This window comes from Dromaius novaehollandiae, chromosome 3 (genome assembly GCF_036370855.1).
Source record: "Dromaius novaehollandiae isolate bDroNov1 chromosome 3, bDroNov1.hap1, whole genome shotgun sequence".
NCBI lineage: Eukaryota > Metazoa > Chordata > Aves > Casuariiformes > Dromaiidae > Dromaius > Dromaius novaehollandiae.
In genome coordinates, this window is record NC_088100.1 from 45,641,568 (window position 1) to 45,669,260 (window position 27,693).

At 41.2% G+C, this 27,693-nt stretch overlaps 1 protein-coding gene across 4 annotated transcripts in view; it reads right to left on the reverse strand.

Annotated features, from left to right (window-relative positions):
• Window positions 1-27,693, reverse strand: part of FAXC (failed axon connections homolog, metaxin like GST domain containing) — a 53,807-nt gene that overhangs the window by 16,347 nt on the left and 9,767 nt on the right. For 2 of the 4 annotated variants that reach the window (XM_064508813.1, XM_064508812.1), the window contains exons 4-7: window positions 21,074-21,291; window positions 11,936-12,052; window positions 9,994-10,275; window positions 9,797-9,914 (exon numbers count right to left, since the gene is read on the reverse strand). In XM_064508813.1, coding sequence (XP_064364883.1) covers window positions 9,797-9,914; window positions 9,994-10,275; window positions 11,936-12,052; window positions 21,074-21,291 — 735 coding nt within the window. Of the gene's footprint in view, window positions 1-1,626; window positions 10,276-11,935; window positions 12,053-21,073; window positions 21,292-27,693 lie in introns of those variants that run through there. The other 2 variants (XM_064508810.1, XM_064508811.1) reach the window with 2 other exon arrangements.

Below are 27,693 nucleotides of genomic sequence, written 5' to 3' on the forward strand. Positions count from 1 at the left end.
GGGAAAACACATTAGCTTCAATCTCTTTTACTGAGGTTTAAGCTAATACCTTTAGTTTGCATTTGCAGTGGGCCAGTTATTGTGAAATGGTTGATACACGCTAACTCACAAAGCTGCTCTACCACAATCTTCTTTCTGTCTCTTAGCTGTTCACAAGAGCAAAGCTCTATGTAATTTGCTAAATATTATTCACATCATAATTTAAAGTTTTGGGGACTCTGGCATAAATAGAGTTTGTGGGTACTTCACATACACAGAAAAAGTTCACTGGATCTGAGAGAGAACTGACGGGATCAAAAAGGTTCTCAGTTCTTGTCGGCTGCCAGCTCTTCCGAATTTGCAATATTTAATGACTGAAGTCCTGTATTTCAACCCAGGCATATGTTTCAGACCTCAATTTTTATTAAACCAGTTGAAGTTTCTAGTCTTAATGGCAGAAAAAAGAGTTTATGGACATCTACTTTACAGACCATAAAACTGTAAGGCAATCAAAGGAACTCAAAATATTTCCAGAATGGCATTTTAAGTTTTGGCCTGACTTGCACATTTTTTAATGTTCTGGTGGGCAAAGTGCACTTACCTGTCTCCTCCCCTGCTCTCAAAACACAAAGTTGGGTAAATAGCCTACAAATCCCACTCTTCCTTTCTCCCACCTCTCACATAGTGTTTTCACATATGCATGCATGCTGCCCGATCCTCACTGCAAGGGAAACATTACCTGCTCCTGGCCGCTTCTCAGGCTGGGGTGCCTGGGAGGAGAGTTGCAAATGCAAGAATTACAGGCAGGCTGGGCGCTTGGGTGGTTTCCTCTAGTCCTTTACCCAGGCTACCGCTGTGACAAGCATCCCTGGTGCAAGACCACCCCACAGTCTCCACGCTGCCAGTGAGTGGGGCTTGCCCAAGGAGAATGCAGCAACATCAGGTAGCAATGCACCCAGCTAGCAGGTTTTCGTAACGTAGACATATAGGTCTGCAACATTGGTGTCACCAGCTATGAAGCACGATGTGATGCCAACCTCTAAACAGTCTGAATGCACCTGCATATCATCTTGTGCCTTTATCACTTGCCAGCATGCTGTTGCCCCGTATTTCTCCTACCAAGGCCATATCTTTGGGTATGCAGTACCTGCACATCATTCTAGGCAGCACGCTAAGCCTGCCTAAGGATTTACATTCACTGAAAAATTTCCAGAACATTATCATACAATGGAACTAGCCAGCCCAGTGCTTTGGACAAAGATCTTAAAATATATATATACTCCTCTGACAGAATCCTGTTCTCAGGATTATTTATTTTCATGCTGTTTACATTAGCCACGGAATAAACAGGGACAGGAGCAGAGATACCTCCTCATGCCTAAGGTTAACTACTGTACTTCCTCCTGTGCTTACGCTTGGAATCCTTCCCACAACAGTACAGCATCAGTGGGAGAGATGAAGAGTGACTGAGTGACCTGATCCAAAACATGCTGGTGGCTAAAGATATTTGCCTGGGAGATGTGGGCTTAACTCATTTGCTGTTAAAATTTCAGATATTCCCCTCTCTCCCACTTAAGAGAGCACAGTTAAGTTTACAGGTCTGCAGAAAGCAGAGAGATGTTCAGAATAAGGACATGGACCAGAACGGTATTTTAGATCCAGTAATTATAATTTACACACCAATGACGTATACGGCATAAAGACGAAATATACAGATTTCCATATATATATATACATATATATATACACACAAATCAACACCGCACAAGTTCAAGTTATGTTACAATTAAGTGTACAAGTTTAAATATGGCTTTATAAACTAGTAGTAATAGTGCTAAAATAACGTCCCATGTAATTTCACAGACAAACAACATAATGCAGCTATAGCACTGAAGTCCTCATGTAGCAATGTGTTGTTTCATTTTACTAGTAAAACCTTGTACACTGTATATAGCTGGATGTATCCTTCCCCCCATACCCACACACACTTTATTCCTGCTGGATTACACATCCCAATGATAAAAACCTGGGGACTTGCATTTTTCAAGTATCCTGAAAAATAAAAACCTGTACATTCTAGGAAAGATTCATCATAAGAATAAATTAAAAAGTGAGGGAAGAACACACACAAACACAGTGCCCAGTGAGAATATTGTCACAACAAGTGAAGCTTAAAAAGCACTCTGTTAGAGAGTTTAAAAAACAAGAGTAACATCTTGCTTGTCTTACTCTAGGAAATAGCCCCAATAATGCAAATTTTAAAGTGAGGATAATTAGACATAAGAATAAGAGATGCAGTAAATTCTTGGTCACTTGTAACCTCAGTGGGAAATGCTGGCTCTGCTGAAGCTTACGGCACTTACGTCGGTGACTGCAAAGGCGGTAGAATTTATTTGTTTTGTAAAAATTGAATGCCTTTTGAAAGCATATACTCCAGTTGAGCTTTAGGTTGTTGAACTGAATGTGGAAATCATTAGATGAAATCCTACAATCCTTCTTATGCATGAGTCAAACTAAATGCCTGTAACATTCTCATCTGGGCTTAAAAATTTGTGAGTAGGGCAAACAGGATGTGGTACTAAGATTTTAGCACTGTAGTGACACGCTGAATGCTTCCATCAATTAACATTCCTGTGCTGTACACAGATACCCCATTTATTTTCCAAACTCATCAGGAAACTGCAAAAACCTTTGCTGAGAAGTACTTCACATTACCAAGTATAGAAAAGGGACGAAAGAGAAGCCCTCCATGACAACCATCAAAGAGAGGACTGCCAAAACTGCCGAGACAGAACTGATCAGTGGTGCCACAGTTTTTCTCCACTAATGCAAAGCTGTAAAAACTAGCGTCAGTGGCCTGAAAATTAAATCCCCCCTCCCATCTCCACACAGACCTAGCCATGAGGCATAGAGGGCTGGAGAGCGCCTTCTCTTCAAAAGGGTGTCAACCGAATACAAAGGCAAATGGTACCTCAGTGGAGCACGTTCAATAAGCTTGAAGCTGAACCCACTGTAACGCTCTATAAAAAGGTTGAATCTGGAAGGATCCCTTCCTTTTCCTTTCCTTTCCTCATAAGAACACAGCTCCGTAGCACAAGGACAGGGTGACAGCACATTGACTGCCTCACCTGATGAACAGCTACTGAAAGGAGTCCCTTCTCTGTCCATTTAGCACTAACGAATACCTGAAGCAAAGCACAGCATACATGAAAATTAGCAGCACTAACAAGCTACTGAAAACCACTGTGGTCATTCAAAGGTATCTTCAGTCATCGTTGTCCATGGAAGATTAGACAACACTACTTGGATATTCCTCTACATCGCAGTTGCTGGTATGTATTGGCATGACTCACATCTATACTGTCTATCAATTCCAATATCCCAGCTACCAGACTGTCCAACATAATTCTGTGTTTAATGAGCATTTAGTTTGATCCTATGCTTAACTCATAGTTTTGCAGTATTTGGGGGTGAGGTGGGGAGGTTATGCTAAATAGCTACTTGTTAGAACACAAATTCAAATTATTATTCAAACATCTAAGGTCAATATCCACTTAAATTCATCCCCTTCAAATTTCGCTTGGTGAGCTGCCCTGCATAAATCTGCACATAACACACTTTTCCAGCAGGCAATATTTTGTAAGGCTTAGTATTTGACAGATACAACCCTTTCAATGAAAACAGTATGAAACTGTCATGATTACTTGAGCAGCCATCATTGACAAAAAGAAATTTATGCCTGAACTGCTGCTGCAGAAATATTTCAGGCAATATTTTTTCAAAGAGAATATAGATCTAGAGAGACATTGCCACGGTTTTAAAGATCAAAATGTGTGACTTGCAGTGTTATAATTGGAAAGGAACAGTCCTCTGTACCTGAAACATCAGATCATCAGATTTGGTTTGGTTTTTAAATCAAGCACCATATCTGTAGGATTTCTGTAGAACCTATACATCCCAATGTCTGTGTTTTCCCCACTGACTATACTTGGTAACAGTGAGCTCTGCTGACAAAGCCAGTGATGCTGATACTGATAAACAAATCCATTTTGACATGACAAAGTGTTACACAATCAGACGCTGCAATTCACATTAAGAAACAAAGCAGGCTGTTTTAAATTTAACTTTATTGGAAATGCAGGGGTTTCTTTAAATTCCCATTTGCCAAATGAGGAAAAGACTAATTATTTATCCTCTTAAAACAGAATTATAGAAATAAATTTATTATTTAGCCACTGATGGTATTTAAAATGAAGTAACAGGGAGAAACTGCATCGTCTCTTAACAGTAATGAAGATAGAGACTCCAGCTTGTGAATGAAGCATGGCTCCAATAAGGTCAGTAGAATTATACTTGCAAAATATTAGCCTGAGATCACAGATTCAGACTGTGTCCTTTACTGCGGATCTGTCAGTAGATGACCTGCTTGCATCCCATGGTTGATCTCTCTCACGCACACATGCTGCCTCCTCCAGTGCCCATCCAAAGGGTATAAAGCACTTCCTGCAATATTTTGGGAAGGGATGGACAGAGCGGAGGAGGCTTGCTGAGCTAGCTTTCCTTCTGCAGGGACTGCCTATAGGGTTCTATCCAAAACCTGACAGGGGGATGCAGCTGGGACCACAACCAAGCTCACATCAGGTAACTACAGGCCAAGACCATAACCACCCTCCCTGCATATGTGCTGGCTGCTCTGCACTCAGCGTTGGGCACTACAGGCTGGGAGGCTCCATTTCAAAACCACAGGTGAAGCCTCACGGTATAAGCCACCAGAAAAGACCACAACTAGTGTACAGGCAGCACACTCAAGTGCCAGAAGAAAAGGAGCCATGACTCTCTCAAAGCCATTCAACTCTGAAGACAAAGGCCTTTGAACCCTTTCTAATGTCACTCTGTAATGAGTCTCTGGCCATTTCCAGAGCAGCAGTAGGATGCTCAGCCAGAGAGAAATCTTTTGCAGTCAATGTCATCTTAGGCCTAATGTCATGGACTCCTTTGCCCTCCAGCTCTAGTTTGAAAAGGCCATTAAAACTCACCAGCCAGTCATTCTGCAGTCTGGGGCTGCCTGGATTTCACCACTACAGATGCCTTACTTCCCAGGCTCCCAGTCAGCGTTGTGGCCAGGATCTCTAAGTTCATCTCTAAAATGGACTTGCTTGCAATTTTGAAGAATAGGGCGTCAGATCTAGGGACAGTGAAGGAGGGGAAAAAAAGGGGGAAGAAGATGTTCTCTGACAATTTTCAGTTCTATATCAGGACTAAGAAAAGGTTGCTCTTTTAGCAAAATTTTGGGAAGTTTAAAAAAACTGTATTTTTGTTGCAGAAGAGTCGTCTTCTCACTTTCTCCATGTGAACCAAAATGAACTACTATTTCTTTTGTTATTGTTAAAAAAGAAAGATTTTTAAAAAAATTTTTTTTCAGAAATATTTTGCCAAAACCAGTTTTCAAAAGAAGAAAGCACGGATTAAATTCTTTTAAGCAAGTCTAACAGTCAATATTTGTTTTGGACAGGATAAATTAACCCAAAGATTTCCTACCAAATCTTGAGAGTACACTAGACATATGTTCTCAGCAAGAGACACTGCTTTGTAATTTTACATCTACATTGAAACACAGCCAAACACAAAATGTAGACTTTTTCTAGAATAACTGTCATGAGGAGAATGTTACCAGCCTCTCCTCTAAAATAACCTGAGTAATTCCTAAGAAATGGAAGGCATATGACATGCTATAAAATACATTCACCTAACCGATTAATAAATTGAAACATCTCAGTTGACAATAAAAAGCTGCTTCTGCTTTTGTAAACCTTTTGGATCCTTCCTCTTATTTTGTTTCACTTTGCTACAACAAAACATGTTCCTGCACTTGTCAAAGTTAAGCCTCCACTGAGACATATTGATTATTCAAAAATGAAGCAAAAGCAAAAACTACTTGTGAATATAACTGTAGCCCCATTGCAAGCTTTGACATGACAGAAATGTCAAACTGAAGTGATACTGTGCCACGGAGGAATGCAGCAACATGATCCCAGCCCAGCCACACCTCCGATTGCTTAGCAGAGCCCAGGATGAGATCCACCTCATCTAACCTTCCTTCTCTCCCCCACCCCTTCTATCTTGCTCTTCTGTGGTATTTCAGTCTCTTGCCTTTTAGCTTCATGAATATCTTAGAGTTCAGGTACTCATCCGGGGTTAACAACAAAGTCCAATTTCTTCTTCTATCCAGGGTAGTAGTATCAGAAGATACTTCCCAGGTGATTACCTCAAAAGACATTTTATAAGCTCCTTCAAACAAGAAGTTACATTTTCCCATTCCTGACTGTAAAAACAACCAACTGACCGGAGGACTCCCTGCACTCACAGGAGAGCTCCTGGTTGTTAGGATCTAGCTAGGAACTCAGGCTTGCTGGGGTCACCTGAGTTCTGGTCCCTGCTCCAAAAATCATTTATGCCTTCTACACAAAAATAGTCAATGTATAAAATGCCCTTGGAGCAGAACCCAGCACTCAAGAGTAGGTGGCAACTAGGTAAGTCTTCACTGGGACACCCAAATCCTTTTTTTGGATCTTGTCTCATCTCTGAAATTCTCAGAGTAGTAATTATTCTTCATGCAGTCTTAACGGTTACACCGCAATCTACTGAAACAGCAAACCCACCAACCCAAACTCTGCCCTAAATTATATCAACTCCAATACAGTGAAAGCCCAATTCATGCTGTTCCAAGCAGGCTCTAAAAGCTTCTGATCCCTGTGGCTACACATGCAAAATTAAGGCTTACTTGTGTGCATACAAGTTGAATAAATGGATCCTCTCTTATATTATTTGCTTTCCTCAGAAACACTGAATTCTGCAAACTCTGAATGCCCAGTGCCTGGAGTACCAGGCATAAATACACGCGCACCACAGATGGCCTGAGCATGTGGAGCAAGTCTGACACTCCTGGAACTGAGTCTGAGCTGTTTCTGAACACCCGCACAGTGCAGTCATTTGCACTGGATTCAAACAATACCAGAAACATCAGATTTTAAGCCCATGCTGAAGAAATGATTTCCCCAGGCTGTATGAACATACTCCAATGAGACCTACCACAAGCCTACAGTTTTGTAAGTTTTTACTGTCTGAAACGCTATTCCAGCAAATATTCCTCATGAGATGTGGTAAAGATATCAAATGATTTTGCTTCTTCCACCTTTCTCCTATTACATTAAAAAAAAATCAAAATTCATGAAGATACAAGCGTGAGGGAGGGAAAAAACCTTTGTAGCAGTGCAGTCACTTGCAATAAAAAACTACAGAATGCTTTTGATTTTTTCACTCTCCTCAACATAGGAAAGACACCAAGAGGGATATTCTCAATTCAGATTCTCATTCATCTAGGCTCAGTGCTGCATAATAGCACTGAATCATTCACACAAGCAATCCTGGAAACAAAGTTTTGGGCTACCTGTTGAAAAGCATTTCAGATATTGGGGGAAAAGATAGTGACATGACACTGGATTTGCACCACTTCTATGCCTGCTGCTGTGTGCAGCCATATGGAATCAAAATCTAGCTGAACATATGTGGAAGGATAAAATTATGTCACTGACTTCTGGTTAACCTGTATTTTGGGATTACACAAACACCGCTGCCACAGACAGGTGTGCCAGTCTAGTGAATTTATAAAGAAAACACTGCCCCCTGAACTCAGGCTGGTCTTTTAATAGCTGAGACTTTACTGCTGGCATGTATCTGCTGTCAGCAGGGACCACCAAGCCTGCAAATAAAACTCTCCTAATGCTAAAAAGGCCAAGAAAGCATAGCCTTCAAATACAGAGCTTTAAAGCTCACTTCGTGGATACACAAACACATGAACGTTTTTAAATAAGATTTTCCTGATGTAGATCCCTTTTATTCAGAATACCAGGACTCAAATTTTTGTAGCTAACATCCGCCCTGGTGTCTGTGACATTTCATAGGCATTTCGGACCATCACCTCTGTGTTTTCAAGGCAAGACATAACTTTGTGTGCCTTATTCCTGTGCTTAGTTTGCTGGGAAAAGTCCTAAGTAATTGGATTATATCTTCCGCCTTCTCATTTTTGATTCATTTTGCAAATGATAACCATCCACGACAATGGAGATCATTGACTGGAACTTGGCTACAAGGAATTGTGTAGGGGATTTAGGAAACAGAGGCAAACACACACACATCTCAGACCACACCAGCTGTCTGCTCTCATTGTAGCAGGCCCCGTGCATGGAACAGACAGGGGCATTCACTGCAGAACTGTTCCCCTCTGCTATCAGAGCCACAGCTAGCTCTGTGTTTCCCCAGAGCAAGCATTTTCCTATCTAGGAGACACTCTACAAACTGTGAAAAGATCCCTAGAAAAAGAGATTTTTCCCTGAAAGCATTGAAATTCCTCTGCTTATTTCAAACTCCAGACTATCAGGACAGCCAACAATTTACATTCCACAGCACCTATCTGCCCTGTCTCTTCCCAGAACCTGTGACACAACCAACATATTATAAAAATTTTACTGAGGGATCCTCATCAATGTAAATCACCAAGAAAGCTAAAGTTAAAATATTTTTAAAGGACCACTGTCAAAGTTTGCAGGCAAAATATCTGGTCTTACTCACATGTTTACAAAGACCAAAATTGTCTTTATTTTCCATATGCTTTCTTTCTGCTTAAAATCAACCAGTCAAGGCCAAGCAGCACTGATGATCATGCTTAACTTCACACAGGTGAGTAAATCCAGTAGATTTATTCTGACTTCTAACCTGCATTTAGGGAGACATGAACACAAGGCACATCAGCACCTGTGCAATTATTCTTGATTTGGTTTTCCAGACTCACAGACATGCTAACAAAGATGCCTTAAGATCAATTCTGATTACTACTTCAGCACCTGGGAACCCTCACAGACCATAGCACTGACACAGCTGTCTACCACAGCTTGCTCCTATGCATTGCCTTTAAGAACTGCACATTATAAAGCCAGCACAATGCAGGACATTCACTGAAGCACCTTCCTAGCCAGCTCTAAAGCATCTGATTGCCTGGGCCAGCATCTTGTATTTACACAGCATCCCACACCTAGAAGCATCCAAAATGGTTTTGCAAACTTTGTGTGAAGAGCATAAAGCACCCACTCCTGAGATGAACCAGACTTTCAGTAATAAATCCCAATTCTTTAGCAGTGTCTGGCAATAGCAGACAATAGACAGTGGCAGGAAGCAAAAACATAATAATTATTCAAAAACACAGAGAAAATTTAGATGCTTGAGGCAGGCTTTGGCCAACACACTTTCCAGACAAGCGTTTGGGAGATTATACATTAAAACTAACATTTTCCTTCCGAATAAAAACATTCTAGAATGGAGATTTCAAACTTCTGCAAAGAATAAGAAACATTAAAAAGCTGCCTTCTTTAGCAACATATTTTCCTCCTGCCTTTCTCAACAGTCTCCAAAATAACTAGGAGCAGTCCTTTCCTGCATACATTCTGTAATAGCATATGAACCCAAAGTATAGGAAGCCATCAAATAAAAGCCTCCCGAAACTTTGCCAAATCAACACTGCATCATCATTTCCTTCTAAGGGAGAAGGGTGTGCCAGTAACCTGTTTTCCTTTTTTGTCCTCAGCCTGTTTCTGTGAAGATAAGATCTCAACACAAACCAGCTCTTAAAAATGCTCCACTTCTTGGAGGATTCTCCCACCTAATTCTGGGATCTGCTTTGCAATGGGAGCAAAATGCAGACTGAAAAGTCCCGTTGCCCTCCGGACCTCCAGTTTTCCCATGTGTGTTTTAAATAACTGTTTACCTTGGTTCCATCTGAACAGTTACACAAAATGAAATAAGGTTGAAATAGTCCAGGTTGCATGTGATAGCCACATCAAGGACAATGATCTCTTCCAAAGTGGTACAAACCTCTTCAGAACCTGGAGAAAAAAATAAATCAGACTGATCCCAAGAAACAGCATGTGTGCTAAAGGGCAGATGCTCATACACATCACTTGCATTGTTCCTGATCTCGGCAGTCATCCATGTCCACATCCGAATCAAAGAGGGAGTGTCCGGTGTAATCTGTGTCAGGGGTATGAGAAATGCTGTTCTCTGTCCCTTCCTCATCAAATGTTTCTGTCCTTGAATAAAAGCTGAAGTCCTGCAAGGGGGAGTGAGTCTTGCTTGCCTCACTGCTTTCCTCAGATTCATACAGAGTGTTATCATCATCATGGTGCCATTCTGGCCAAAATTTCCTCCTTATTCGTTCACAATACATCGCAAGGTTAATCAGTTCACCTGCAACACAACACAAAAGACTCCAGTAAATACATCTAGTCAGTAATACTGTGACTTGCCTTCTGATGTGCAAACACATTAAAAATGTTTGGAAATAAATCGTGCAGGTTCTTTCCAAAGAGGCATCAGAAACCTTGCTTCAAAAGGCCAAGGTCCAGTCAGTTCTTAGTGACACTGCTTATAATTTACCATAACTTAAAATACATATTATTAACCTACATACAATAAGAAGGGTTACACAGAAATGAACATAAATGCATGCAGCAAAATAACTATCCCAAGTTCAACCTTCACAGAAATAGTTGAAGAGAACAAAATTCTAGCATTACAAGTTGTTCAAAATAAAAATTATTGCTCATTTGGCAGGAACTTGATTTCCAAAGACAGAATTTTCCAAGTCATATATGCAATAGATGCAATTCATTTGTTTATTAAAATATAGTGAATTTGGATAACGTTTTGGTTTTGCACCACCAGATGGCAGCATTGTCCACAAGATAAATTTGTTGCTTTTTAAGGTTTTTATGTGGTCACTGGCTCACCTTTGAATATTTTTAGCCCATATGAGTAAACTATGCTTTATATATTCACATAGGTAAATGAGAGTGTGCTTACAGAGAAGACATTATAAAAACTTCAAAGAAGAACAAAGTCGTCACAGCATATTCAAGGGAATGTGTATGTGTGTGCAAAACCAGCACTCTCACAATATATCACAGCATGAGCAGCTGTATTGGGTAGTCGTACATATTGCCTGGGTATTTGCATCCATTATCACCTATTTATTTTGGTCAACAAACATAGTGTTTCTTCTTGAAATCCATGGACCCCTCAGAATTTTATCTGTGATTCCCTTAGAGGTCAGAAAGAAAAAGGACTGCACAGACAATATTTATGACCCCATTAAACAATCTCAAGTATTTTTTAGCTCATGCAATGTTTTAAAAATGAGCAAGTCTATGCCTCCAAACTGCTCTTTTAGCAGCTATCTGTTGCAGAGATTAGCTTTACAGATAATATTCATTCCTTTTATAACTATTTCATGTCCTTCTCCTCCTCCTCAGCTCTTCCCACTTTTCATACCGTGTGATTTGATTCTGAAAAGGGAAACCAAGATGGTTCCACTGGGCTTTTGCATGCTTTTATCACTCCACAAGAAAGGAAAGGAAAAAAATTTTTTTCTTAAAAAAAAGGAAGTATGTTGGCTGCCAATTTATGCAAAAACACAGTGACTCCAAACTCAGGCTGGATTCTTTCCTTATCCTGTATCTTTAGTAACAACAAAGGCTCTAATTTCAGTGGGACAACAGAACCTACAGTTCAGTGAAACTACTCAGCAGAATCAGGCTCATGGCAGTGTTTCCATCTTCTAATACCTCACCAACATTCATTCCTTAAAAGTATTCAGTCTTCGCTATGTTAAGCAGGAAATGATCAAGTACAGGAATAGAAACAATTACCACGTAGAATATTAAGGTGAAAACAAACAAGAATTTGAAGAGAAAAACAACATTATAGAACACAAACATTGCATCAAAGGCAAAAAAAACCCTCATGATGTAGTCCTGCAATCTTCACATGTCCTTTCAAGGTGCTTCAAGTTTGAACATAGCAAATGCCATCGCATAATTTTCATCAGAGATCATTTAAACTTTCTTACCTTTGATTAGTCTCTCTGGTCTAGTCCCTGGTAGCGTCCACATTGCCTGTGCCAGATGTCCAAAGACAGTGGCATCAACAGTGGAAAGCTTTGGTCCCATAATGTATTTCTTGTCACCTATAAATACAATAGTAAACATTTGTGGAACAGCTGTCACTTCTCCCCAGCACAAAACTGGATCTTTCCCTGACTACATCTTTAACACATCTTTTTACTGAAATGATTTAGCTGAAAACCTTTATGCTCCTTAAGATATAAGGGTTCAAAGACAGGGACTCAATATAGTTCAAACAGAATATGGTTCAAAATATGGTTCAAAAGCTGTTCCTTGAAGTGAAATCCATTTTGTGGTTTCCCCCTGTGTCCACCACTTCTGTAACTAGGCCAATTATAGAGCCACTGGCCAAATAACCTCCTCTCTTCATCACAGCAGGCAAAGGATACACACTGCACTAGTTCTGCTGTGGTTAAAATCTTCTCTGCAACCAGTAGGTGCTTGAAAACATGATTTTCTCCTTGGGTCTAGGCTCAGAATCATTCCCATGTTGAATGCACTTGTTGAAAGAAGTTGGTCACCCTGTATCTCCCATGCATGCTGATCCCATTTCAGGTCATCCCTCTGATCATGCTGAAAGTGAAAGTGGTACCCAAAGCTTTCCTCTCCCAGTGCTTTCTCAGATCAAAACTGATGCATCAGTCAGACAGGCAGTGATTGCAAAAGAGGCCAATATATCTAGAAGCAGGACATAGCTCTAGGCAGGAATGAGCAGGCTGGAGCTTTGAGGAAGTTTGCCAAGAACCTTCTCACATGGTATGTTGCTCTGACTATTGCTACAAGACTCTTCCCTTTCCCTCCCTCCAAACTATTTCCAATTTTGGCCCTAATGCAGGCACAATGTGCTTGTGAAAGGCACCAAAATGAAAGCCCTGGAGAGACTTAAAGAGACAAGTGCCCCACAGACAACAGCAAAGCAGTTTTCCCCACACTACCTGAGAACACACCACTGCCTTAACTATAAAAATGGAGAACACGATATTTTGCTCTTAGTTCCTCTAGTCTTGAATGGTGTGATTCATCCGACAGTTTTAGCCCTGTAAAAGGCAGGTGTCTTGTTTAAGCACATTGCCTGGGCGCCCCTCTGTCACCAGGTAAGTTAGTACCTCTTTGATGAGACAGTGGACTAGCCCATGCCCTGGCAGTGTTTATCTCCTGGTGGCCTGTACTGGGAACCCAGGCAAAGTTTAGCCCAGGCACCTAAAACGTGAGCAGCTAAAGCTGGGCAAGATATATTCTCCTGTAAGGGCCATGATTCAGACAGCTCAAAGAGGTGCCTCTGTCAGCAGCATACAAGAAAAATGGTAATTCAGGCTGCCCCACTCACTGGCAGTCCCACAGACCTGCTGCCTACATGGGGACCGGAGAGAGGTGGATACAACACCCACGTTGCACACCTGCTGCAGGCAGCCTGACTCTAGCCTTTTCCACTCACCACAGGTCTCCAAATCAAGGGCAACTTCATGGCATTTTACCTTACATAAAGAGCGCCTAGGAGAGCACAAAAAGGGGACCACCAGCTCATTTCACCTACCACCAGTGCAGCACTCCTCATTTCTAACTGGCAGGAACCAAATAACAGCATTTCATCAGGTATGCAGGTAGGCAAGTGAAAACAGCCACATGGGAATGTGCTGGTCCACAGGCTACAAGCAACACACCTGCCTGTTCTGCATCGGTATCCTGCCCAGCTCTCTGGGGAGCTGACCACCATGAACGGTCCCAAGGGGCTACCATAGTGCAAATAAATGGATAACTAAGTAAGATAAGGAAGAAAATTACATTTCAAAGACACCATTACCAAAAAAAGATCCAGTATAAGTTTGCTTCTTCAGTACAGGCACTACATCTGGAGCAAAGACTCAAGCAGGACATACAAATGAAACATGCTGTATTTTAGAGATCAGGTTAGAGGACTGAATTGTCCCTCCCTTGGCCCAAAGTGCTATAAACTCTGAAATGTGGCATGTAATTGAATTCTCCAAATCCAGTTATGGCAGCTCCCTAGGACTTTCTTCCCCTGTCTGATATAAACTGCCTGCAATTCAGTGGGTTATTAAATGTTAGGGTTATTAAGTGGGTTTAGAAAAGCTGTTCAGCAGTAAAATGCAACAAATTCCAAAGTACAGTACAACCAAGTCTGTTATCCCTCTGTACTAAAACGTAACAAAGCAGTGCTCAGGAATAAGCAATAATGATAACTTCTATAGCATGTCAAATATGATTTTAAAATAGAGTAAACTCTCTCCAACTCCTCACAGTTTCATTATCTATTTCCTGAAAACTATGTACAGGGTAAATGTTGTAAGTATATTTTTAGTATTTATGTGGTGCCTAGCATTCACTGATCTCAAACACAGCTCAAAAATTGGTCCCTAAACCACAGTTATATGCTATGTAAAATGCCATTTCACTTGCCAACAACTAGGAAAATTTAATACCATACAACTGAGCTCCAGATTCAACTCATAACGATGTTGTGCTGGGAAGTAATACAGCATTTTAGATGTTGCCGCAACTAAGGTGAGAGCTGAGCCATCCCTTTCTCTTGTAAACAGAGCAATTCCATGTACACAACACCTCTTACTTTGAAGGGAATGGAAATGAAGGGGAAGAAGAAGAAATAAAGCTGTGCTTCCATAAAACAGTAAATCTGGTTATAGGTCACCTCACATCTCAAAGCACCACCCCCACATACATTTAGTCCTACCAGTACAAATTTATTCACAAAATTTTCCAGAGTAACTTTTTTCCCCCCAGAAGATTTTCTGACAGATCAGGTATCATCTCTCAGTGCCTAATTTTACACTAGATTACATAGTGTCTGTCCTCTCAGGGCTGACATAATGCTACTAATCTTAAAAACATCTTGCTGCATCCCTTGGCTAATGCTACAGAAGTGCAATCACACTGCCATGCCTGAGCTGGATCACATTTGTACTGCCCAGTGATATGACAGCGCAAAGGTCCAGTATTTATGAGCGCACGCACGCACCACAGGATTAAAAAGAATTGGCATCGGGGCAAGAAACCCCAGCGTGAGCAGGCCTCATTCAGTTGGTAGATGGGAGGTGTCTAGTCCGGCCCTAGGATACCCACATGCAACCGATTAATGTGACACAGGACTATGGGAGACCTGCACCCTTCCAGAGTGGCCAGCAGGGCTACAGCAGGGCATTTCAAACGGCGTTAGAGGCTTATAGCCAGAGCAACCAAACCCAACCCCATTTCAGCTCTGAGCATGCCTGCCTTCCACAAAACATCAAACGCCCTGCAAAAACCAGTTCGGGCAGCCACTGCCCTACAACTCCCAACACAGAGTCCTCTGTTACCCAAAAGCCTGACACCAGCAGCCAGCTGAGACTGCTCAGCAGGGACCAAAAGATTCATGGACAACACTTACCCAACTGCAACCTCTAAATAATTACCTAAATATACACTTTTATATATTGCTAGTCCACATAACCATGTGTCCAGCTCCCCTCACTTTCCTGCCCATCCTCTCTTAAATCAGCAAATCAACCAATCTGATCATCTTCCTAATTAGGTGGTATAGTCTTTGGGCAAAGGTTGTATTTTTATAGATCTAATAGGCACTTTCAGCAAGGCCTCCCACTATCGCTTTTGAGAATAAAGGAACATTACACTTGAAAATATACACCAATTTTACACCCCCTGTCTACCTTCATATCAGGAAGGCATTTAGGGTTCCCACACTGTACACAGGGAAGGGGCTGTATGACTATGAAAGGGACTCAAAATGCCAAAACTTCAGCATGAAATCATACCACATTGGTAGGGAAAAAAAAACTCAAGAGAATTAGACATTCAACCTACGGAAAGTTACTGGAGTCAGTTCTAAACTCTCACCCCAGAAGAAAAAGGGTTTTTTTAATCCCTTCCTTCCCAGAGCTTTATGATTACAACATTTAAGACATTGGCCTACTTTAAAAAGTTTACTGGGCTTTATTTGGATCAGGAGCAGGAACAAAAATCTCCTATACTATACAAAAAACTACAAAATCAGCAGTTTCCTTTAGTTCAATGGGGTATTTAACTACTCACAACCCCTGGTGCAACTTTGATGGAAGCTGAACAGCCCACCTCTATTCTACAGACTTTCCTAGGAGTGGAAAGGTCTGTTTTTAAGCCTCTGCTTTTATTCATGTGCCTGCCACCCTTCAAGCACACAACCTGATCGCTGAGCTATTGAACTCTAGCTAGCCCGCTATCACCTCCCACTCTGTATGCTCTCTGCCTACTAACAAAAAGCAACTCCAGCAAAAACTCCCCTCCTGTGTCTGCCTCTCTCTGGCTCTGATGCCCTCTGCACTGCTCCAGCCCCACAGCAGGGAGAGGGTCAGGAATACTTGGTGTGAGAGCACTGTTTGGCCTAGGTAGCACCCACAGCAGAAAAGCTAGGTACAGAGGGGTTTCTTGAATGTAGCTGGTGCCTAAATTTCAGTATTCAGCATCTTAAGAGACATTTAGGACTCAGCATTTCGCTGCTGCACTCCCCACCTTTCCCGGCATGCAGCTACCTCGCAGATCCACGTGGAGCCAAGATTGCTGGAGGCTGGAAACTTAGGTATGACTCAGGTAAGTTGTGAAGATGGACAGGCACTACCACAAAGCACATGGATGGATGCAACACAAACTTCATCATCTTCTTACATGTGAAGCTGAAGTCGCATTTGAGCTGGCTTTTCTGCTCACAATATACAACCAAACCGTTCATGGGCACATTTGTCCAGACCACAGACCAGGACCATGGAGCTATGCTATTTTCAGGTCCAGCTGGGCTCCGAGATAGCAAACACTGGCTACTTCTAGGCTAGTAAACAGAACGGGACCAGGGCACAGAACTCCAGCGCTGGCCCAGTCATTCAGCCTGTTTTATTGCTATCATGCACCAGGTGCAGTTTCAGATAGCATCTGGGCACAGACTGAAAATAACTTATGTCAGGGGGCTGTTCACAATAACCAGTTTGGGAAGAGCCCCTATTTTTTGTTGCTGGGTTGCAGGGGGAAACAGTGGGAGTTCAGGCTGCTGGACACAAACCACGCTGAGCCACTTGGTTTCAGGCCGGAGAGCAATCCCTGTCCAGCCTTATTTAGAGGCTAGGCAAAGATCCCTAGCTGTACTCTTTTTACTGGGAATACTAGGAAATGTTGCAGATAAATGCGATGAATGCTGCATCAGGCTAGCCTCGGTCAGAGAGTGCTAGTTCAAGCCAACAAGCCCAGCCAACCCTGCAGTGGCTCCAGGAGGGCTTGCCAGCTCGGGTGCAGCATGGGGCCGGCACACAGCACCAGGCCAGCCCCGCTCCTGCAGCCGAGAGGCTCCCCCTTTGCTGTCCTGCACCTGGGGAGCCGCGGCACAGCAGCTGGGCCCCCCTCGGGAGCCAGCTCAGTGCAAGGATAGCAGCGCCGAAAGAAACTCCACTTTCATCTGCATTGCAGTCCCCAGCGCCTGTGTTTATCTCAGGTCTTCCACTTTAACTTCACTGACCTAGATATAGTCTAAGGATCTGAACCACACTGAGTCAGGCATAATAAAGCCCTCTGCGATGAGAAGCATATTCTGCACTCTGGTTTTACCTTCTTCTATGCCCCCTCTGACAGCACATATTAAAACTCAGATTCAGAACCCTGCCATGATGCTATACGACCATCAGGTATGAGGTAAATATAATTTTCAAACAATACAAGGAAAATGGATTTGCAGTTTAGAGACTGCAGGATAGAGTGCAAGATTGTATCAGTGGGGTGGGGTGGTCCATCACAGAAGAATTCATTCTAATTCTCATTTTTGAAAGATGTGGAGGAGTCTATTAATGAAACGGAGACAAGGGAGAAGGAAAAAGATGATTCTCAGAAACGGAAAGGAAAAAAAAACATGTCTGGGATTATCAAAAGGAGTGTCACAAGACCAGGCAGCTGCCAAGTTATCACTCTCTGGAAGCAGCTCTTGGAATTTAAAAAAGTTATTTGCATTCCTATGTGTACTTTTTCTGTAAAAAAAATAGGGAGCATTAAATTAATCTGACATGCCTGATGACTGACAGCTGCAGTTTGGTGTATATGCAGCTATTCTGCATTATAGACATCCTTTTCAAGTTCTTAATATTGCCCCCTAATTAACAGTCAAAATCCCAACTGCTTTCTCTTCTGCAAAAACATGTGGGCATATATATGTGGAAAGGAATCTTGCAGAGATTTTTCTGCACACGCTAAGCTGACTGACTACCATTTCTTAACCCCAGTGAAACGGGAGAGTCTCCAGTGAGGCTGTAAGTCACTCACCCACTTCCAATCCCCACCCCAGGATATTACATGGAGGCCACAGTTATATAGACAGAATCATGAAGAGCTGGTTGGAGAAGATTTTAACATGCCGATGTTAGCAGAAAAACCAAGGTAGTTACGGAAGATTTGAAAATCGCACCGATAATCAAAAGGGCAAATACGGCAATATGCAACTGTACACTGACTAATCTGACATCCATTTCAGACAGGAAGATGAAAAAAATGCACAAGATTCAGCTGGTAGAGTAGTAAAGTAACAGGAATTCAGCAGATGCCCATCAAGTTTTTTTTTTTTTTTTTTTTTTTAAATATGCAAGGCACAACATTCTCATCAATAATCTGGAAGTAAATATACAACAATAAATAACATACATATCATACTATTAAAAAACTGATGCAGTGGCAAATAATAAGACCACCAGGACAGTCAGAGGGTTGACAAACTGGGCCACTACAAGCAAAATAGTACAAGTATGAAGATGCATATCTAGGAGCAGGGAATGGAGGGCATATCCAGTGAATGGGAGACAGAAAGAAACAGTTCTGGGTTTTTTTTGTTTTGTTTTGTTTTGTTTTGGGGGGTGTGGGTGTGTGTTCAGCAGATGAAGAAAATACATTATGGAGATACTTGAAGACTTCCACCTACTTTTACCACCAAAAACAAGACTGAGACAGAATTTGATTATAGTATTTATCTTCAGGAGATGATAGAGGCCACCCAGGAGGAGAGTCTGCGGACAAATTCCTATTTAAAACGGGCACATTTTGAACAGGTTTTGATGTGATTAACAGCTGCCACCAATTAGCAATGAAAGTCGTGGCATTTCCACCTCCTGAAATCTTCAAATCAAAACTGGATGCCTTTTCGAAAGACATGCTTTAGCCAGAAACAAGACACTGGCCTCCAGGCAGAAACTGAACAGTCTGATTCAGAGAGATCTGTCTAGATGATTTAACGATCCCTTTCAACCTCAGACTTTAAAATCTGAGCATCACTGTAGATTCCAGAGACAGAAAGATGCAGATAAATCCAGGGGACAGACTGAAAAGCAATTATAGAAATGCAAACTCAGTAATGGTTATGAATAGAAAAGGGTTCAGTTCGATTTCAGTTCGATTTGTCATACCCGCATGACTTCTGTAGGACCATCTGCGACGCAGTGAGGGCTAAGCTAACTCTGAATAGAGCTTTACCCTTAACTTTAGCACATGTGCATGGACCCAGGGAAAGATCAGAAGACTGAGAATGATCAGACTAAGGCTACTGAAATTCATCTGTCTTACCACAGCGTGAAATTCGTGCAGCACTCAGCAATCTGATGAAATCGGGTGTGCGAGAGGCATGGGAGTACACTGACTACTCTAAACAAAGAAGTCAAAAGACTCTTAAGAGTGTTCAGGAATTTGTTTCAGTTTTCTCTTGGAGACTATGTATGTACATCTACTCTTGGCAGATAGGAATGACTTTAGCATAGACACATCCACTGCTGCTGAAAACCCCTTAGGTCAGCCTGTCAAGACTGTCCAGCCAGGACCAGTGGGCTCTGCTGAACTTCCAAGTTGTAGGTTAAACCTTCTCCAGCTCCCTCACAATCCCATTCCTCTCTGCGATGTATGTGGGGTTTACCCACGTGCTGTCAGCCTTGAAGTCTCTTCCTTTCCTTTCTCAGCAAGCACTCAGTTTCTGCTTTCTGCTGAACTGTCCTCACCCTTGCTTTCCTCATCCACCCTACACTTATCTATTTAGAGCATATGCAATCTCTCCTCCCTCTGTAGTGCAGGAACAGTGCAGGAACCATGACAGGGCCAGGAGGCATCTTTCCTGCCATCTGCTCAGTCACCTCTTTAGAAGATTCATAACTGTGAACAAAGCAACTATACAGCTACCGCCTCTCTTGGTTTCTGGCTTCAGGTTATCCAGTACTCCCTACCTCTTTGTATATAAGGAGAGACAAGCTCAAATCAAGGGACAATCTTTCCCAAACCAATTCCTTGAAATGCTAATTTTAAACGAAGCATTATGTAATTTGGGTCAGCAGGCTGCAAGGTGAGAAGTGCAAAGTAGACAGCTCTGGTACACATTTCAGCCTTGGCTACACAACAGAAAAGAGTTTCATACAATTCTAGCTCAGTGAGGTCAACCTTAAGACTAACGCTAAAGGATCCACCTACAATAATCAACAAGCCTAAAGCCATCCATTCTGACAACACAGACCCATCTCCTATCAGTAGCTCTGAATAAAGCTGCTAACAGCAACCAAATACGACACACGCCAGCTCATAAAAATAACATCTGCAAAGGATTTTCAAACAACAGCCTCATAATGATCCATCAAATAGTCATGAGTCCCATTAAGAAAAATGAGATTCCCCAGAGTATAAATAAGAGGTTTCATTTCCGGAACTGAACATTGCATTTTTCTAAATTTGCATAGCAAAATGCCATTCCAAAATCACAGGTCACATTCTGTTCCTCTACATAGAGATATCGAGTGCTTAGCAAGGAAATCAGATTGTACATTTATCTCTCTAGGAACACAATTTAATACCAAGCAAACAGCAAAGAAAGAAACACTGTCCCTACAAGAATGAAACTGGCACTGAATTACAGCACTAGGGCATATTCCATCCACTGACAAAAGTGAGATTATCTGTGCCCATGGTAACAAAATGGGAGGTTTTGCCCAGGCTGACAGGAAGCATACACAGTCAATCTAAACATGCAGACAATGGACTGCAAAGAAGGAGAATACATGTAATTCGTTGTACATTACCCAGAAGGCCTGCTAGAGATCGCATGTCCTTCTCCATCAGCGTGTATATCTCTTCCTCAGAGAAGCGGCCAATGCCATGGCCATACATTTCCCGTTTCACAATCCCTTTTGTCAGATGGCAGAGAATCCACTTCAGCAAGTCACTAAAGGGGCCACACACTGAAATCATCTTTCGCGTCTCATGGAGATTTTCCACCCATTGGCAATATGCTAAAGTCCTGGAAGGATGTGAAAATAAGTTATAACAGTGCAATACCCAGACAGCCCATTGCCACTCTTCAACAGCTCTCACAGAAGTTAGACAGAGAACTTCCTTAATACTTAGTGACTTAGTGGCTCACTGCTCTGACAGAGAGCTAGTTTCTGACAAAAAGCAGACCTTCGTGGCAACTCAAGTGTCAGTGAGAACTCTAGATACTGCAAATGGTTTTCCAACACTTATACAGGTTGCCCAGTGTTTATTCTCTCAAGAAGTCATGACTCCCATAAGGAAAAATGAGATTCACACTGAAATATAAATAGGGCTGCAAATTTTTGCTAAATTACCATAACAAAATGCTGTGCCAAACAGATTTATTAGCTGAAGACAGTCAACAGACTGCACAGACCTGGGAAAGCAGGAACCAACTCCTCTCGGTTTCTATACTACTGAAACTTAGCAATGCAGCAACTTTGCCGCAACATAAATATTCTTTTAACAGGCATTTGTTCAAAAGGACTCTGCTCTCCTCAGAAACTAGCAATGACACAATCTTTACCAAAAAAAACAAAAAACAAAAACAAAACCCCACCACACACGCAACTGAAGAGGTAGTTATTAAATTAGTTATCTTCTCTATTTTTTCACCTTCTCATGAAGATAATTGAAGACAATTACATCTCAAAGTAGATGAGACAAATATATGAAGCCAACAGGGTCTCAGAAACATTGGGAGTTTCTAGCCATTATTTTATGATATTTTCAGCAGTTTCCAGACTGAAAAATGGACTTGCACACTTCAGATTGCAGGAAAACAGGCTCACAGAGATATAACAAACAGGTGATATTACATAGAAAAGTTGAAATATCAAAAGTTGCAAGTTTGCATATGCAGTATCTTTACATTAAATGCTTCAGTTTTCAAGATGATCAGAAATCAGTTTTTCTAATTTTTAATATGACTTCAGTTTTATCACTGCACATATTTCTAATTGCATGTTATTTCCTTAGTGTCTATATTGATCAGACAATTCAAAAAAGAAAAAACAAAGCAAAATCATCTGGGGAACTCCTGTATATTTCTTACATGTATGTTTTATCAAACTCCTGTATATCACAAACAGAAGCTGAATTCGGCACTCCCATCACAGAATAACTACTTTTACACCATAAGAAAGTTCTAATCTTTTAAGAAGCTGTTTTAACAGATTCTTCATTTGAATTACCATTAACATGATGTAAAAGGAGAATATTTGCCATAACAGCTGAAAATAAAAAATCCACTTACAGTTCAAATTTACGATTCCAGCAATGCAGAGCATGAAAGGCATTTTACATTCTATTATAAATTGCCTACTGCAGGACAAGGTCTTCTACTCTAATTGATTTCACTAAGTCAGTAATGGTGAGGCATGTGCATGTTTTGCTGCAAATGCATAAACAATAAAGAACAAAAACACGGCCGCTATGTTTTTGATGGCTTTTATCCTCCACAAAATTCTCCACAACCTCTTGTATCAAATTAATATGACAAAAGCATTCCACCAATGTTTCATACACTTCGATACAACCCTTTGAATGGAAACGTTTTACACTAGCCTTCTTATTTTTCAAAGTAATGAATTTTACTTCAGTTGCTAGGCTAGTATCAGCAAAGTGGAGCTTGAGACAATGCCAAATTTAGAAAGGGGCACCAACGTAAAAGGAGGAACACAGAGCCAGCAAACAAAGGAGTAAACAAGTACTGAAATACTGGAAATATTAACTTTGGCTAAGAGATATGGTGCAACACTGCTTTGCTCCAGCAACATATATAAAAGGTGAAACAGAAATTAAGAAAGATGGAAATAAAACTGGGCTGAAAGCATACAGGTCTTTGATAATGCAGAACATTTCAGAGCTACTGTTTCACGGGCCTGCGAAAGGACAAAATCCCTTGGACAGATATAACTTTGAACAAAAAGAAAGAATCTGGTCTTGATGCTAACCTAAGGAAATAATTACAAATATTTTCTATATCTGTCTGCTATTACTTGTATTACTTTAATTAGCTAGGAAAAATCTGTTTTCTAAAAGCACTGTTGTGTGTCTCACTACAAGAACACTCTTTCCCCAGTACTATGAAATCAGCTTCACCTGGGAATTCTGCAACACAACCTAGTTGCTTTAAGACAACAGAGCTGGCCACAGGGAGGGACAAGAAGAAAAACAAGACAAAACAAAAAAGGAGGGAGGACACTCTGCCGTAGTAGCTCTGAAAAATCACTACAGTCGCACACAACTAATTCCACCCTTTAGAGCTACCACGACTATTGTTTGGCCTGGATCTCACCAGTTAGCTGGCACTGCACCAAGAATAATCAACCATGTCTAGGACAGCTTTAATTTTGTGCAACAGGATGAACAAGGTGTCCCACAAAGCCAATTAGTGTGTGCTGTAAAACAAAAATACATTTCCCTAGTGCTCACTTGCTAGCTCTGGGGCAGAAAATGTTTGGAAGTGGAGGAGGCAGAGACCAGATGAAGTGTCTGACAAACTGAATAGCGATGCGGTGAAAGCAGAATGCCACTGGATTTAGGCAATCTTGTCTAGCCTAAACTGTCAAACACAGCCTTAGATGTGTGCCTGTCACTTTCAATGAGCAAAGTTGTCACAGGTCCCAAACCTCAAATTTACATGGGTGAAGAATGCAGCTAACGAGACAACCAACTGAGTTTATGCCTATAAATCTGTGGTCCTGAGCATGCAAAAGCAAAGAAAAACGTAGGGTCAGATTTAGAGACAAAGTTAAAACCACTTTTAAAACTGGCTTTACCAGGCACTTTATCAAAATAATTATATTCAAAGGTTGATTACTCTGTGCTTCCCAACAAAAGTGCTCCTCTGTATTTAATCCCACCTGTCATCCCTCCGCCCCAGATTACATAAATAGAATATTATCAAAGTTACAAGAAAGTTAGGAAATGCCAGAAATCAGGTAGTCTGTGTAACCTAATTCAGCCTAATTATATAGCTTACAGTACAGTTAGTAGTTACGTGATCATATAATTATTTTAAATATTTGCCTGAACTGAGCGTTTTGGGAAACATATTAGCATTTCCATTTGTGCTGGAACATCTGTACAAATCTTAGAGTATAAATACAACAATATCACATTAAAGAGTAATGCTACATGGGAGAAGCAAACCTGAAGTATAACAGTAGCTTTGGCCTCATTATGAAAATTAGAAGAAGAGATGGAGAAAGTGGCTCATCAACAGTGGCTTGTCTGATCATCCCTAAACTGAAACTGAAAAAAAGAAAAAAAAAAAAAAATACCAAGGCAACCAAGGCAAGGGAGAAGTGGTCAGAATGATGTGAACTGGAGGTTATTCTTCCCCTCTGAATCCTGCATCAGGTTGAAGTACACAGGCTGGGATTTCTCCATATACAAAAGGATTCTAACAAAGTCATTCCACACACGGCTAAAGAAACCCTGCCCGCCAGCTTCTCAGAGTAAATGGCTTTTAAGATGCCAGCAGTATTCAACCCTCATCATTGCCAACGATGGGAGAGACAGCACTGTTATAATTGACTTGACGTATGTAAACGTCATTTATATTATGTTTAATACATGGGAAGTTTGAATACCTGAAGTCACATTCACTTATATTATCACATCATGCTTTTCCTGTTCTTCAAACACTCACTGCACATATCCAGTTTAGACAAGGTAAGAGGGCATGTTTACATGGCCTTCTTGAAAGACAAAAGCAGCAATGAGTTGCATAAATATATGTAAAAATCACTAAGGTTATGTTTGACAATACAACTAACCAGTCTAATGGGTTAGATTGGTTAAGTTGCATATTCAAAGCTTTATCTTCTCACTAGTGTTAATGACTCTGAGATCCCTCTGCTAAGATTAAAGTGTTAGAAAGCACTTGCCAGCTACAGCCAGCCCTCCAAGCACTAGGAGTTTCTAGGAGTTCACCTGGTTTTTAATGTTTGCAGCGGTGACTAGCCCAGCATGCAAATGTCAGAAGGAATCAGAAATCAGGCATCATCTGGCCTTGCTTATGCAGAAAGTCTGATCCCACTAATGTGCTGTGGATACACCAAAAACTCAACACTTGGGCATCCTGAAGGTGGCTGTGTGGTACCCAGCTGATATCTGACAGCCCACTGATTTCTGCACACAGCTGAGATGGAAATGACCCAGGTTAAGACTTCTGCAACTCATATGAGATCTGAACCCAGATCCAAGACCTTAGGTAAGAAGTCACTATCCAGGCAGGAGAATCAGTTTGCCTCCATCTCTTCCCTGCTCACTTGGCCTAATACCTATTCAGGTAAGCAGGCTTTTTCCTCTGCCTCACTTAAGCATACAAAAGGCCTAACAGTTGGCATTTTCCATGGACAGGAGTTCCAGTGCCTGCTCCGAATCACTTATGCATCCCAGGGATACACTCTAATGCCTGTAGTTATACAGGTAGGCTCACTCACTGTCTTTCTCCATGACCCCTGCCAGGCATTGCAGCCTAACCCCTAAGGGCCCACAGGCTGAGATTCACCACAGCCCTACCTTGATCTCAACTCCAACCAGAGCAGCAATTTCTGCCTTTAAGAGGTACCAAGCAATTGGATCTCCTGCTGAAGATAAGCTCTTAGCTCAGCTGAAGCTAAACATTTCAGAATAAGATGCTGAGCACTCATCAGGATCAGCTCCATACAGAGACAACACGCCACAAAATGTACTTTGCTTCTTGATTCAATAAATGTAATACAGTATTTATTTATGATGAAACTACTTTGCATGACGCTGGCAATGAAACTGTATTAATCACCTTTTATATCACTGTCCTTGATTTTTTAACCCTTATTTTGCAGAAAGGCTATCACAGTCACAGGTTCATCACTGTGGGATCTGTGGACACCATGAGCAAATGTAAACTTCTGCTGGGAAGGGGAAAGGTTCAACCACCAATGTGAAGGAACTCCACCATCATGAATGCAGTTCTGTCAGCTAAAAACAGTCTTACACAGATAAGGCCTGATTTTATCTTGGTGTAATTACATGATGGTCAAAGCTGATTTTCATGAACTGCATCAATGCATGTGTGACACCTCATCACTCTGGCCTCAGGGTTTTCCCAGTATAGAGAATGGGCAAAGCGTAATCATACCAACGTAGCAAACCTCTGGTACAGCCACACAGCAAGGATATAAAACAAGGATATAAACAAGCTAAGGATGTGCCTTAGTGAAAATTACCCCTAGGATTAAACAGAAAAGGCCACATGGAAATACACCCAGACACATCTTAATTCTTTTAGCTTTGTTCGTCTTTTTCAATGCCATCTCTCTCAGTCAGCACTTGAATTTGCAATACCTCTCCCCCACCTCCCCTGTTTCATGCCCAGTGGTGCTAAGCCAGCTCAGTGGGAGTGTGGCTGGACAGCCGGGAGCTTCACAAAGGAAAGAGCAATTATAATTAAGACACGCAATACCTGTGTATGTTTCTTATCAATAATGTTACATTTAAAGCAGCAAGTCCACAGACCATGAAACAACCAATACTAAGGCAAGGAGATGGAGCACCAGGGGATTAAAAAGCCTTATTTCCCCTTTGACAGCTGCATTAATTGGGAAAAAAGAACAAAAGGAAAAAAAAAATCACATTTGCAGGTTACTGAAGTCTGGGAACAGTAATTAGATTTTTGAGGATACGTCACTGCAGATGGGGTATAATAGACAAAGGTCAGAGTTTGGAAAGGAGGGATTATGTTTCTAAACCACATCATTTAAATCTGTCTACTAAATGTTAAAATTGTTCCCAGGACACTACAAATGACTTGAAGAGCTACATGTACACATATTGGTGTTAATCTTCAATAAGGTGGAAAAGGAAAAAACAGGCAAATGCAGTCAATTTAGATCATACTTTTTTTAAAGAAAAAAAGTGCTACACAAATGTTAAGACTCAGAGCATGGGCTTAAATGCACGCTAGAAAGCAAACTATTGGGAAAAAGCCTTGCGCCTGCAGAAGTATCCAATGCAGGATCCAAGATGCCACGTCCATCTTTTACTTCCATGAACCCACTTTTGAAAGGACACTTAAGCAAGGACTGAAATGTAAAGGGTGACAGGAAAGAAAAAAAAAAGATACTTTTTTTTTTTTTTAAGTGAGAGTAAAGTGTATTAAGTACCAACAGTTTCATTTAGATTTTCATTCATATACATACTTCGGTTGGATACTGTACTTCTCAGGATACTGTGACTAATACTGTATCCTTCCAACTGGTACTACAGGTAACAATACATACTAACAGCACTATTCTGTGTTGAAGGAAAGGTAATAATACATATTGCAATCACACACATAGATAATTAAAATCAGTAACTGTAAGAACACAGTATTTTGGATTAACTTCAAATT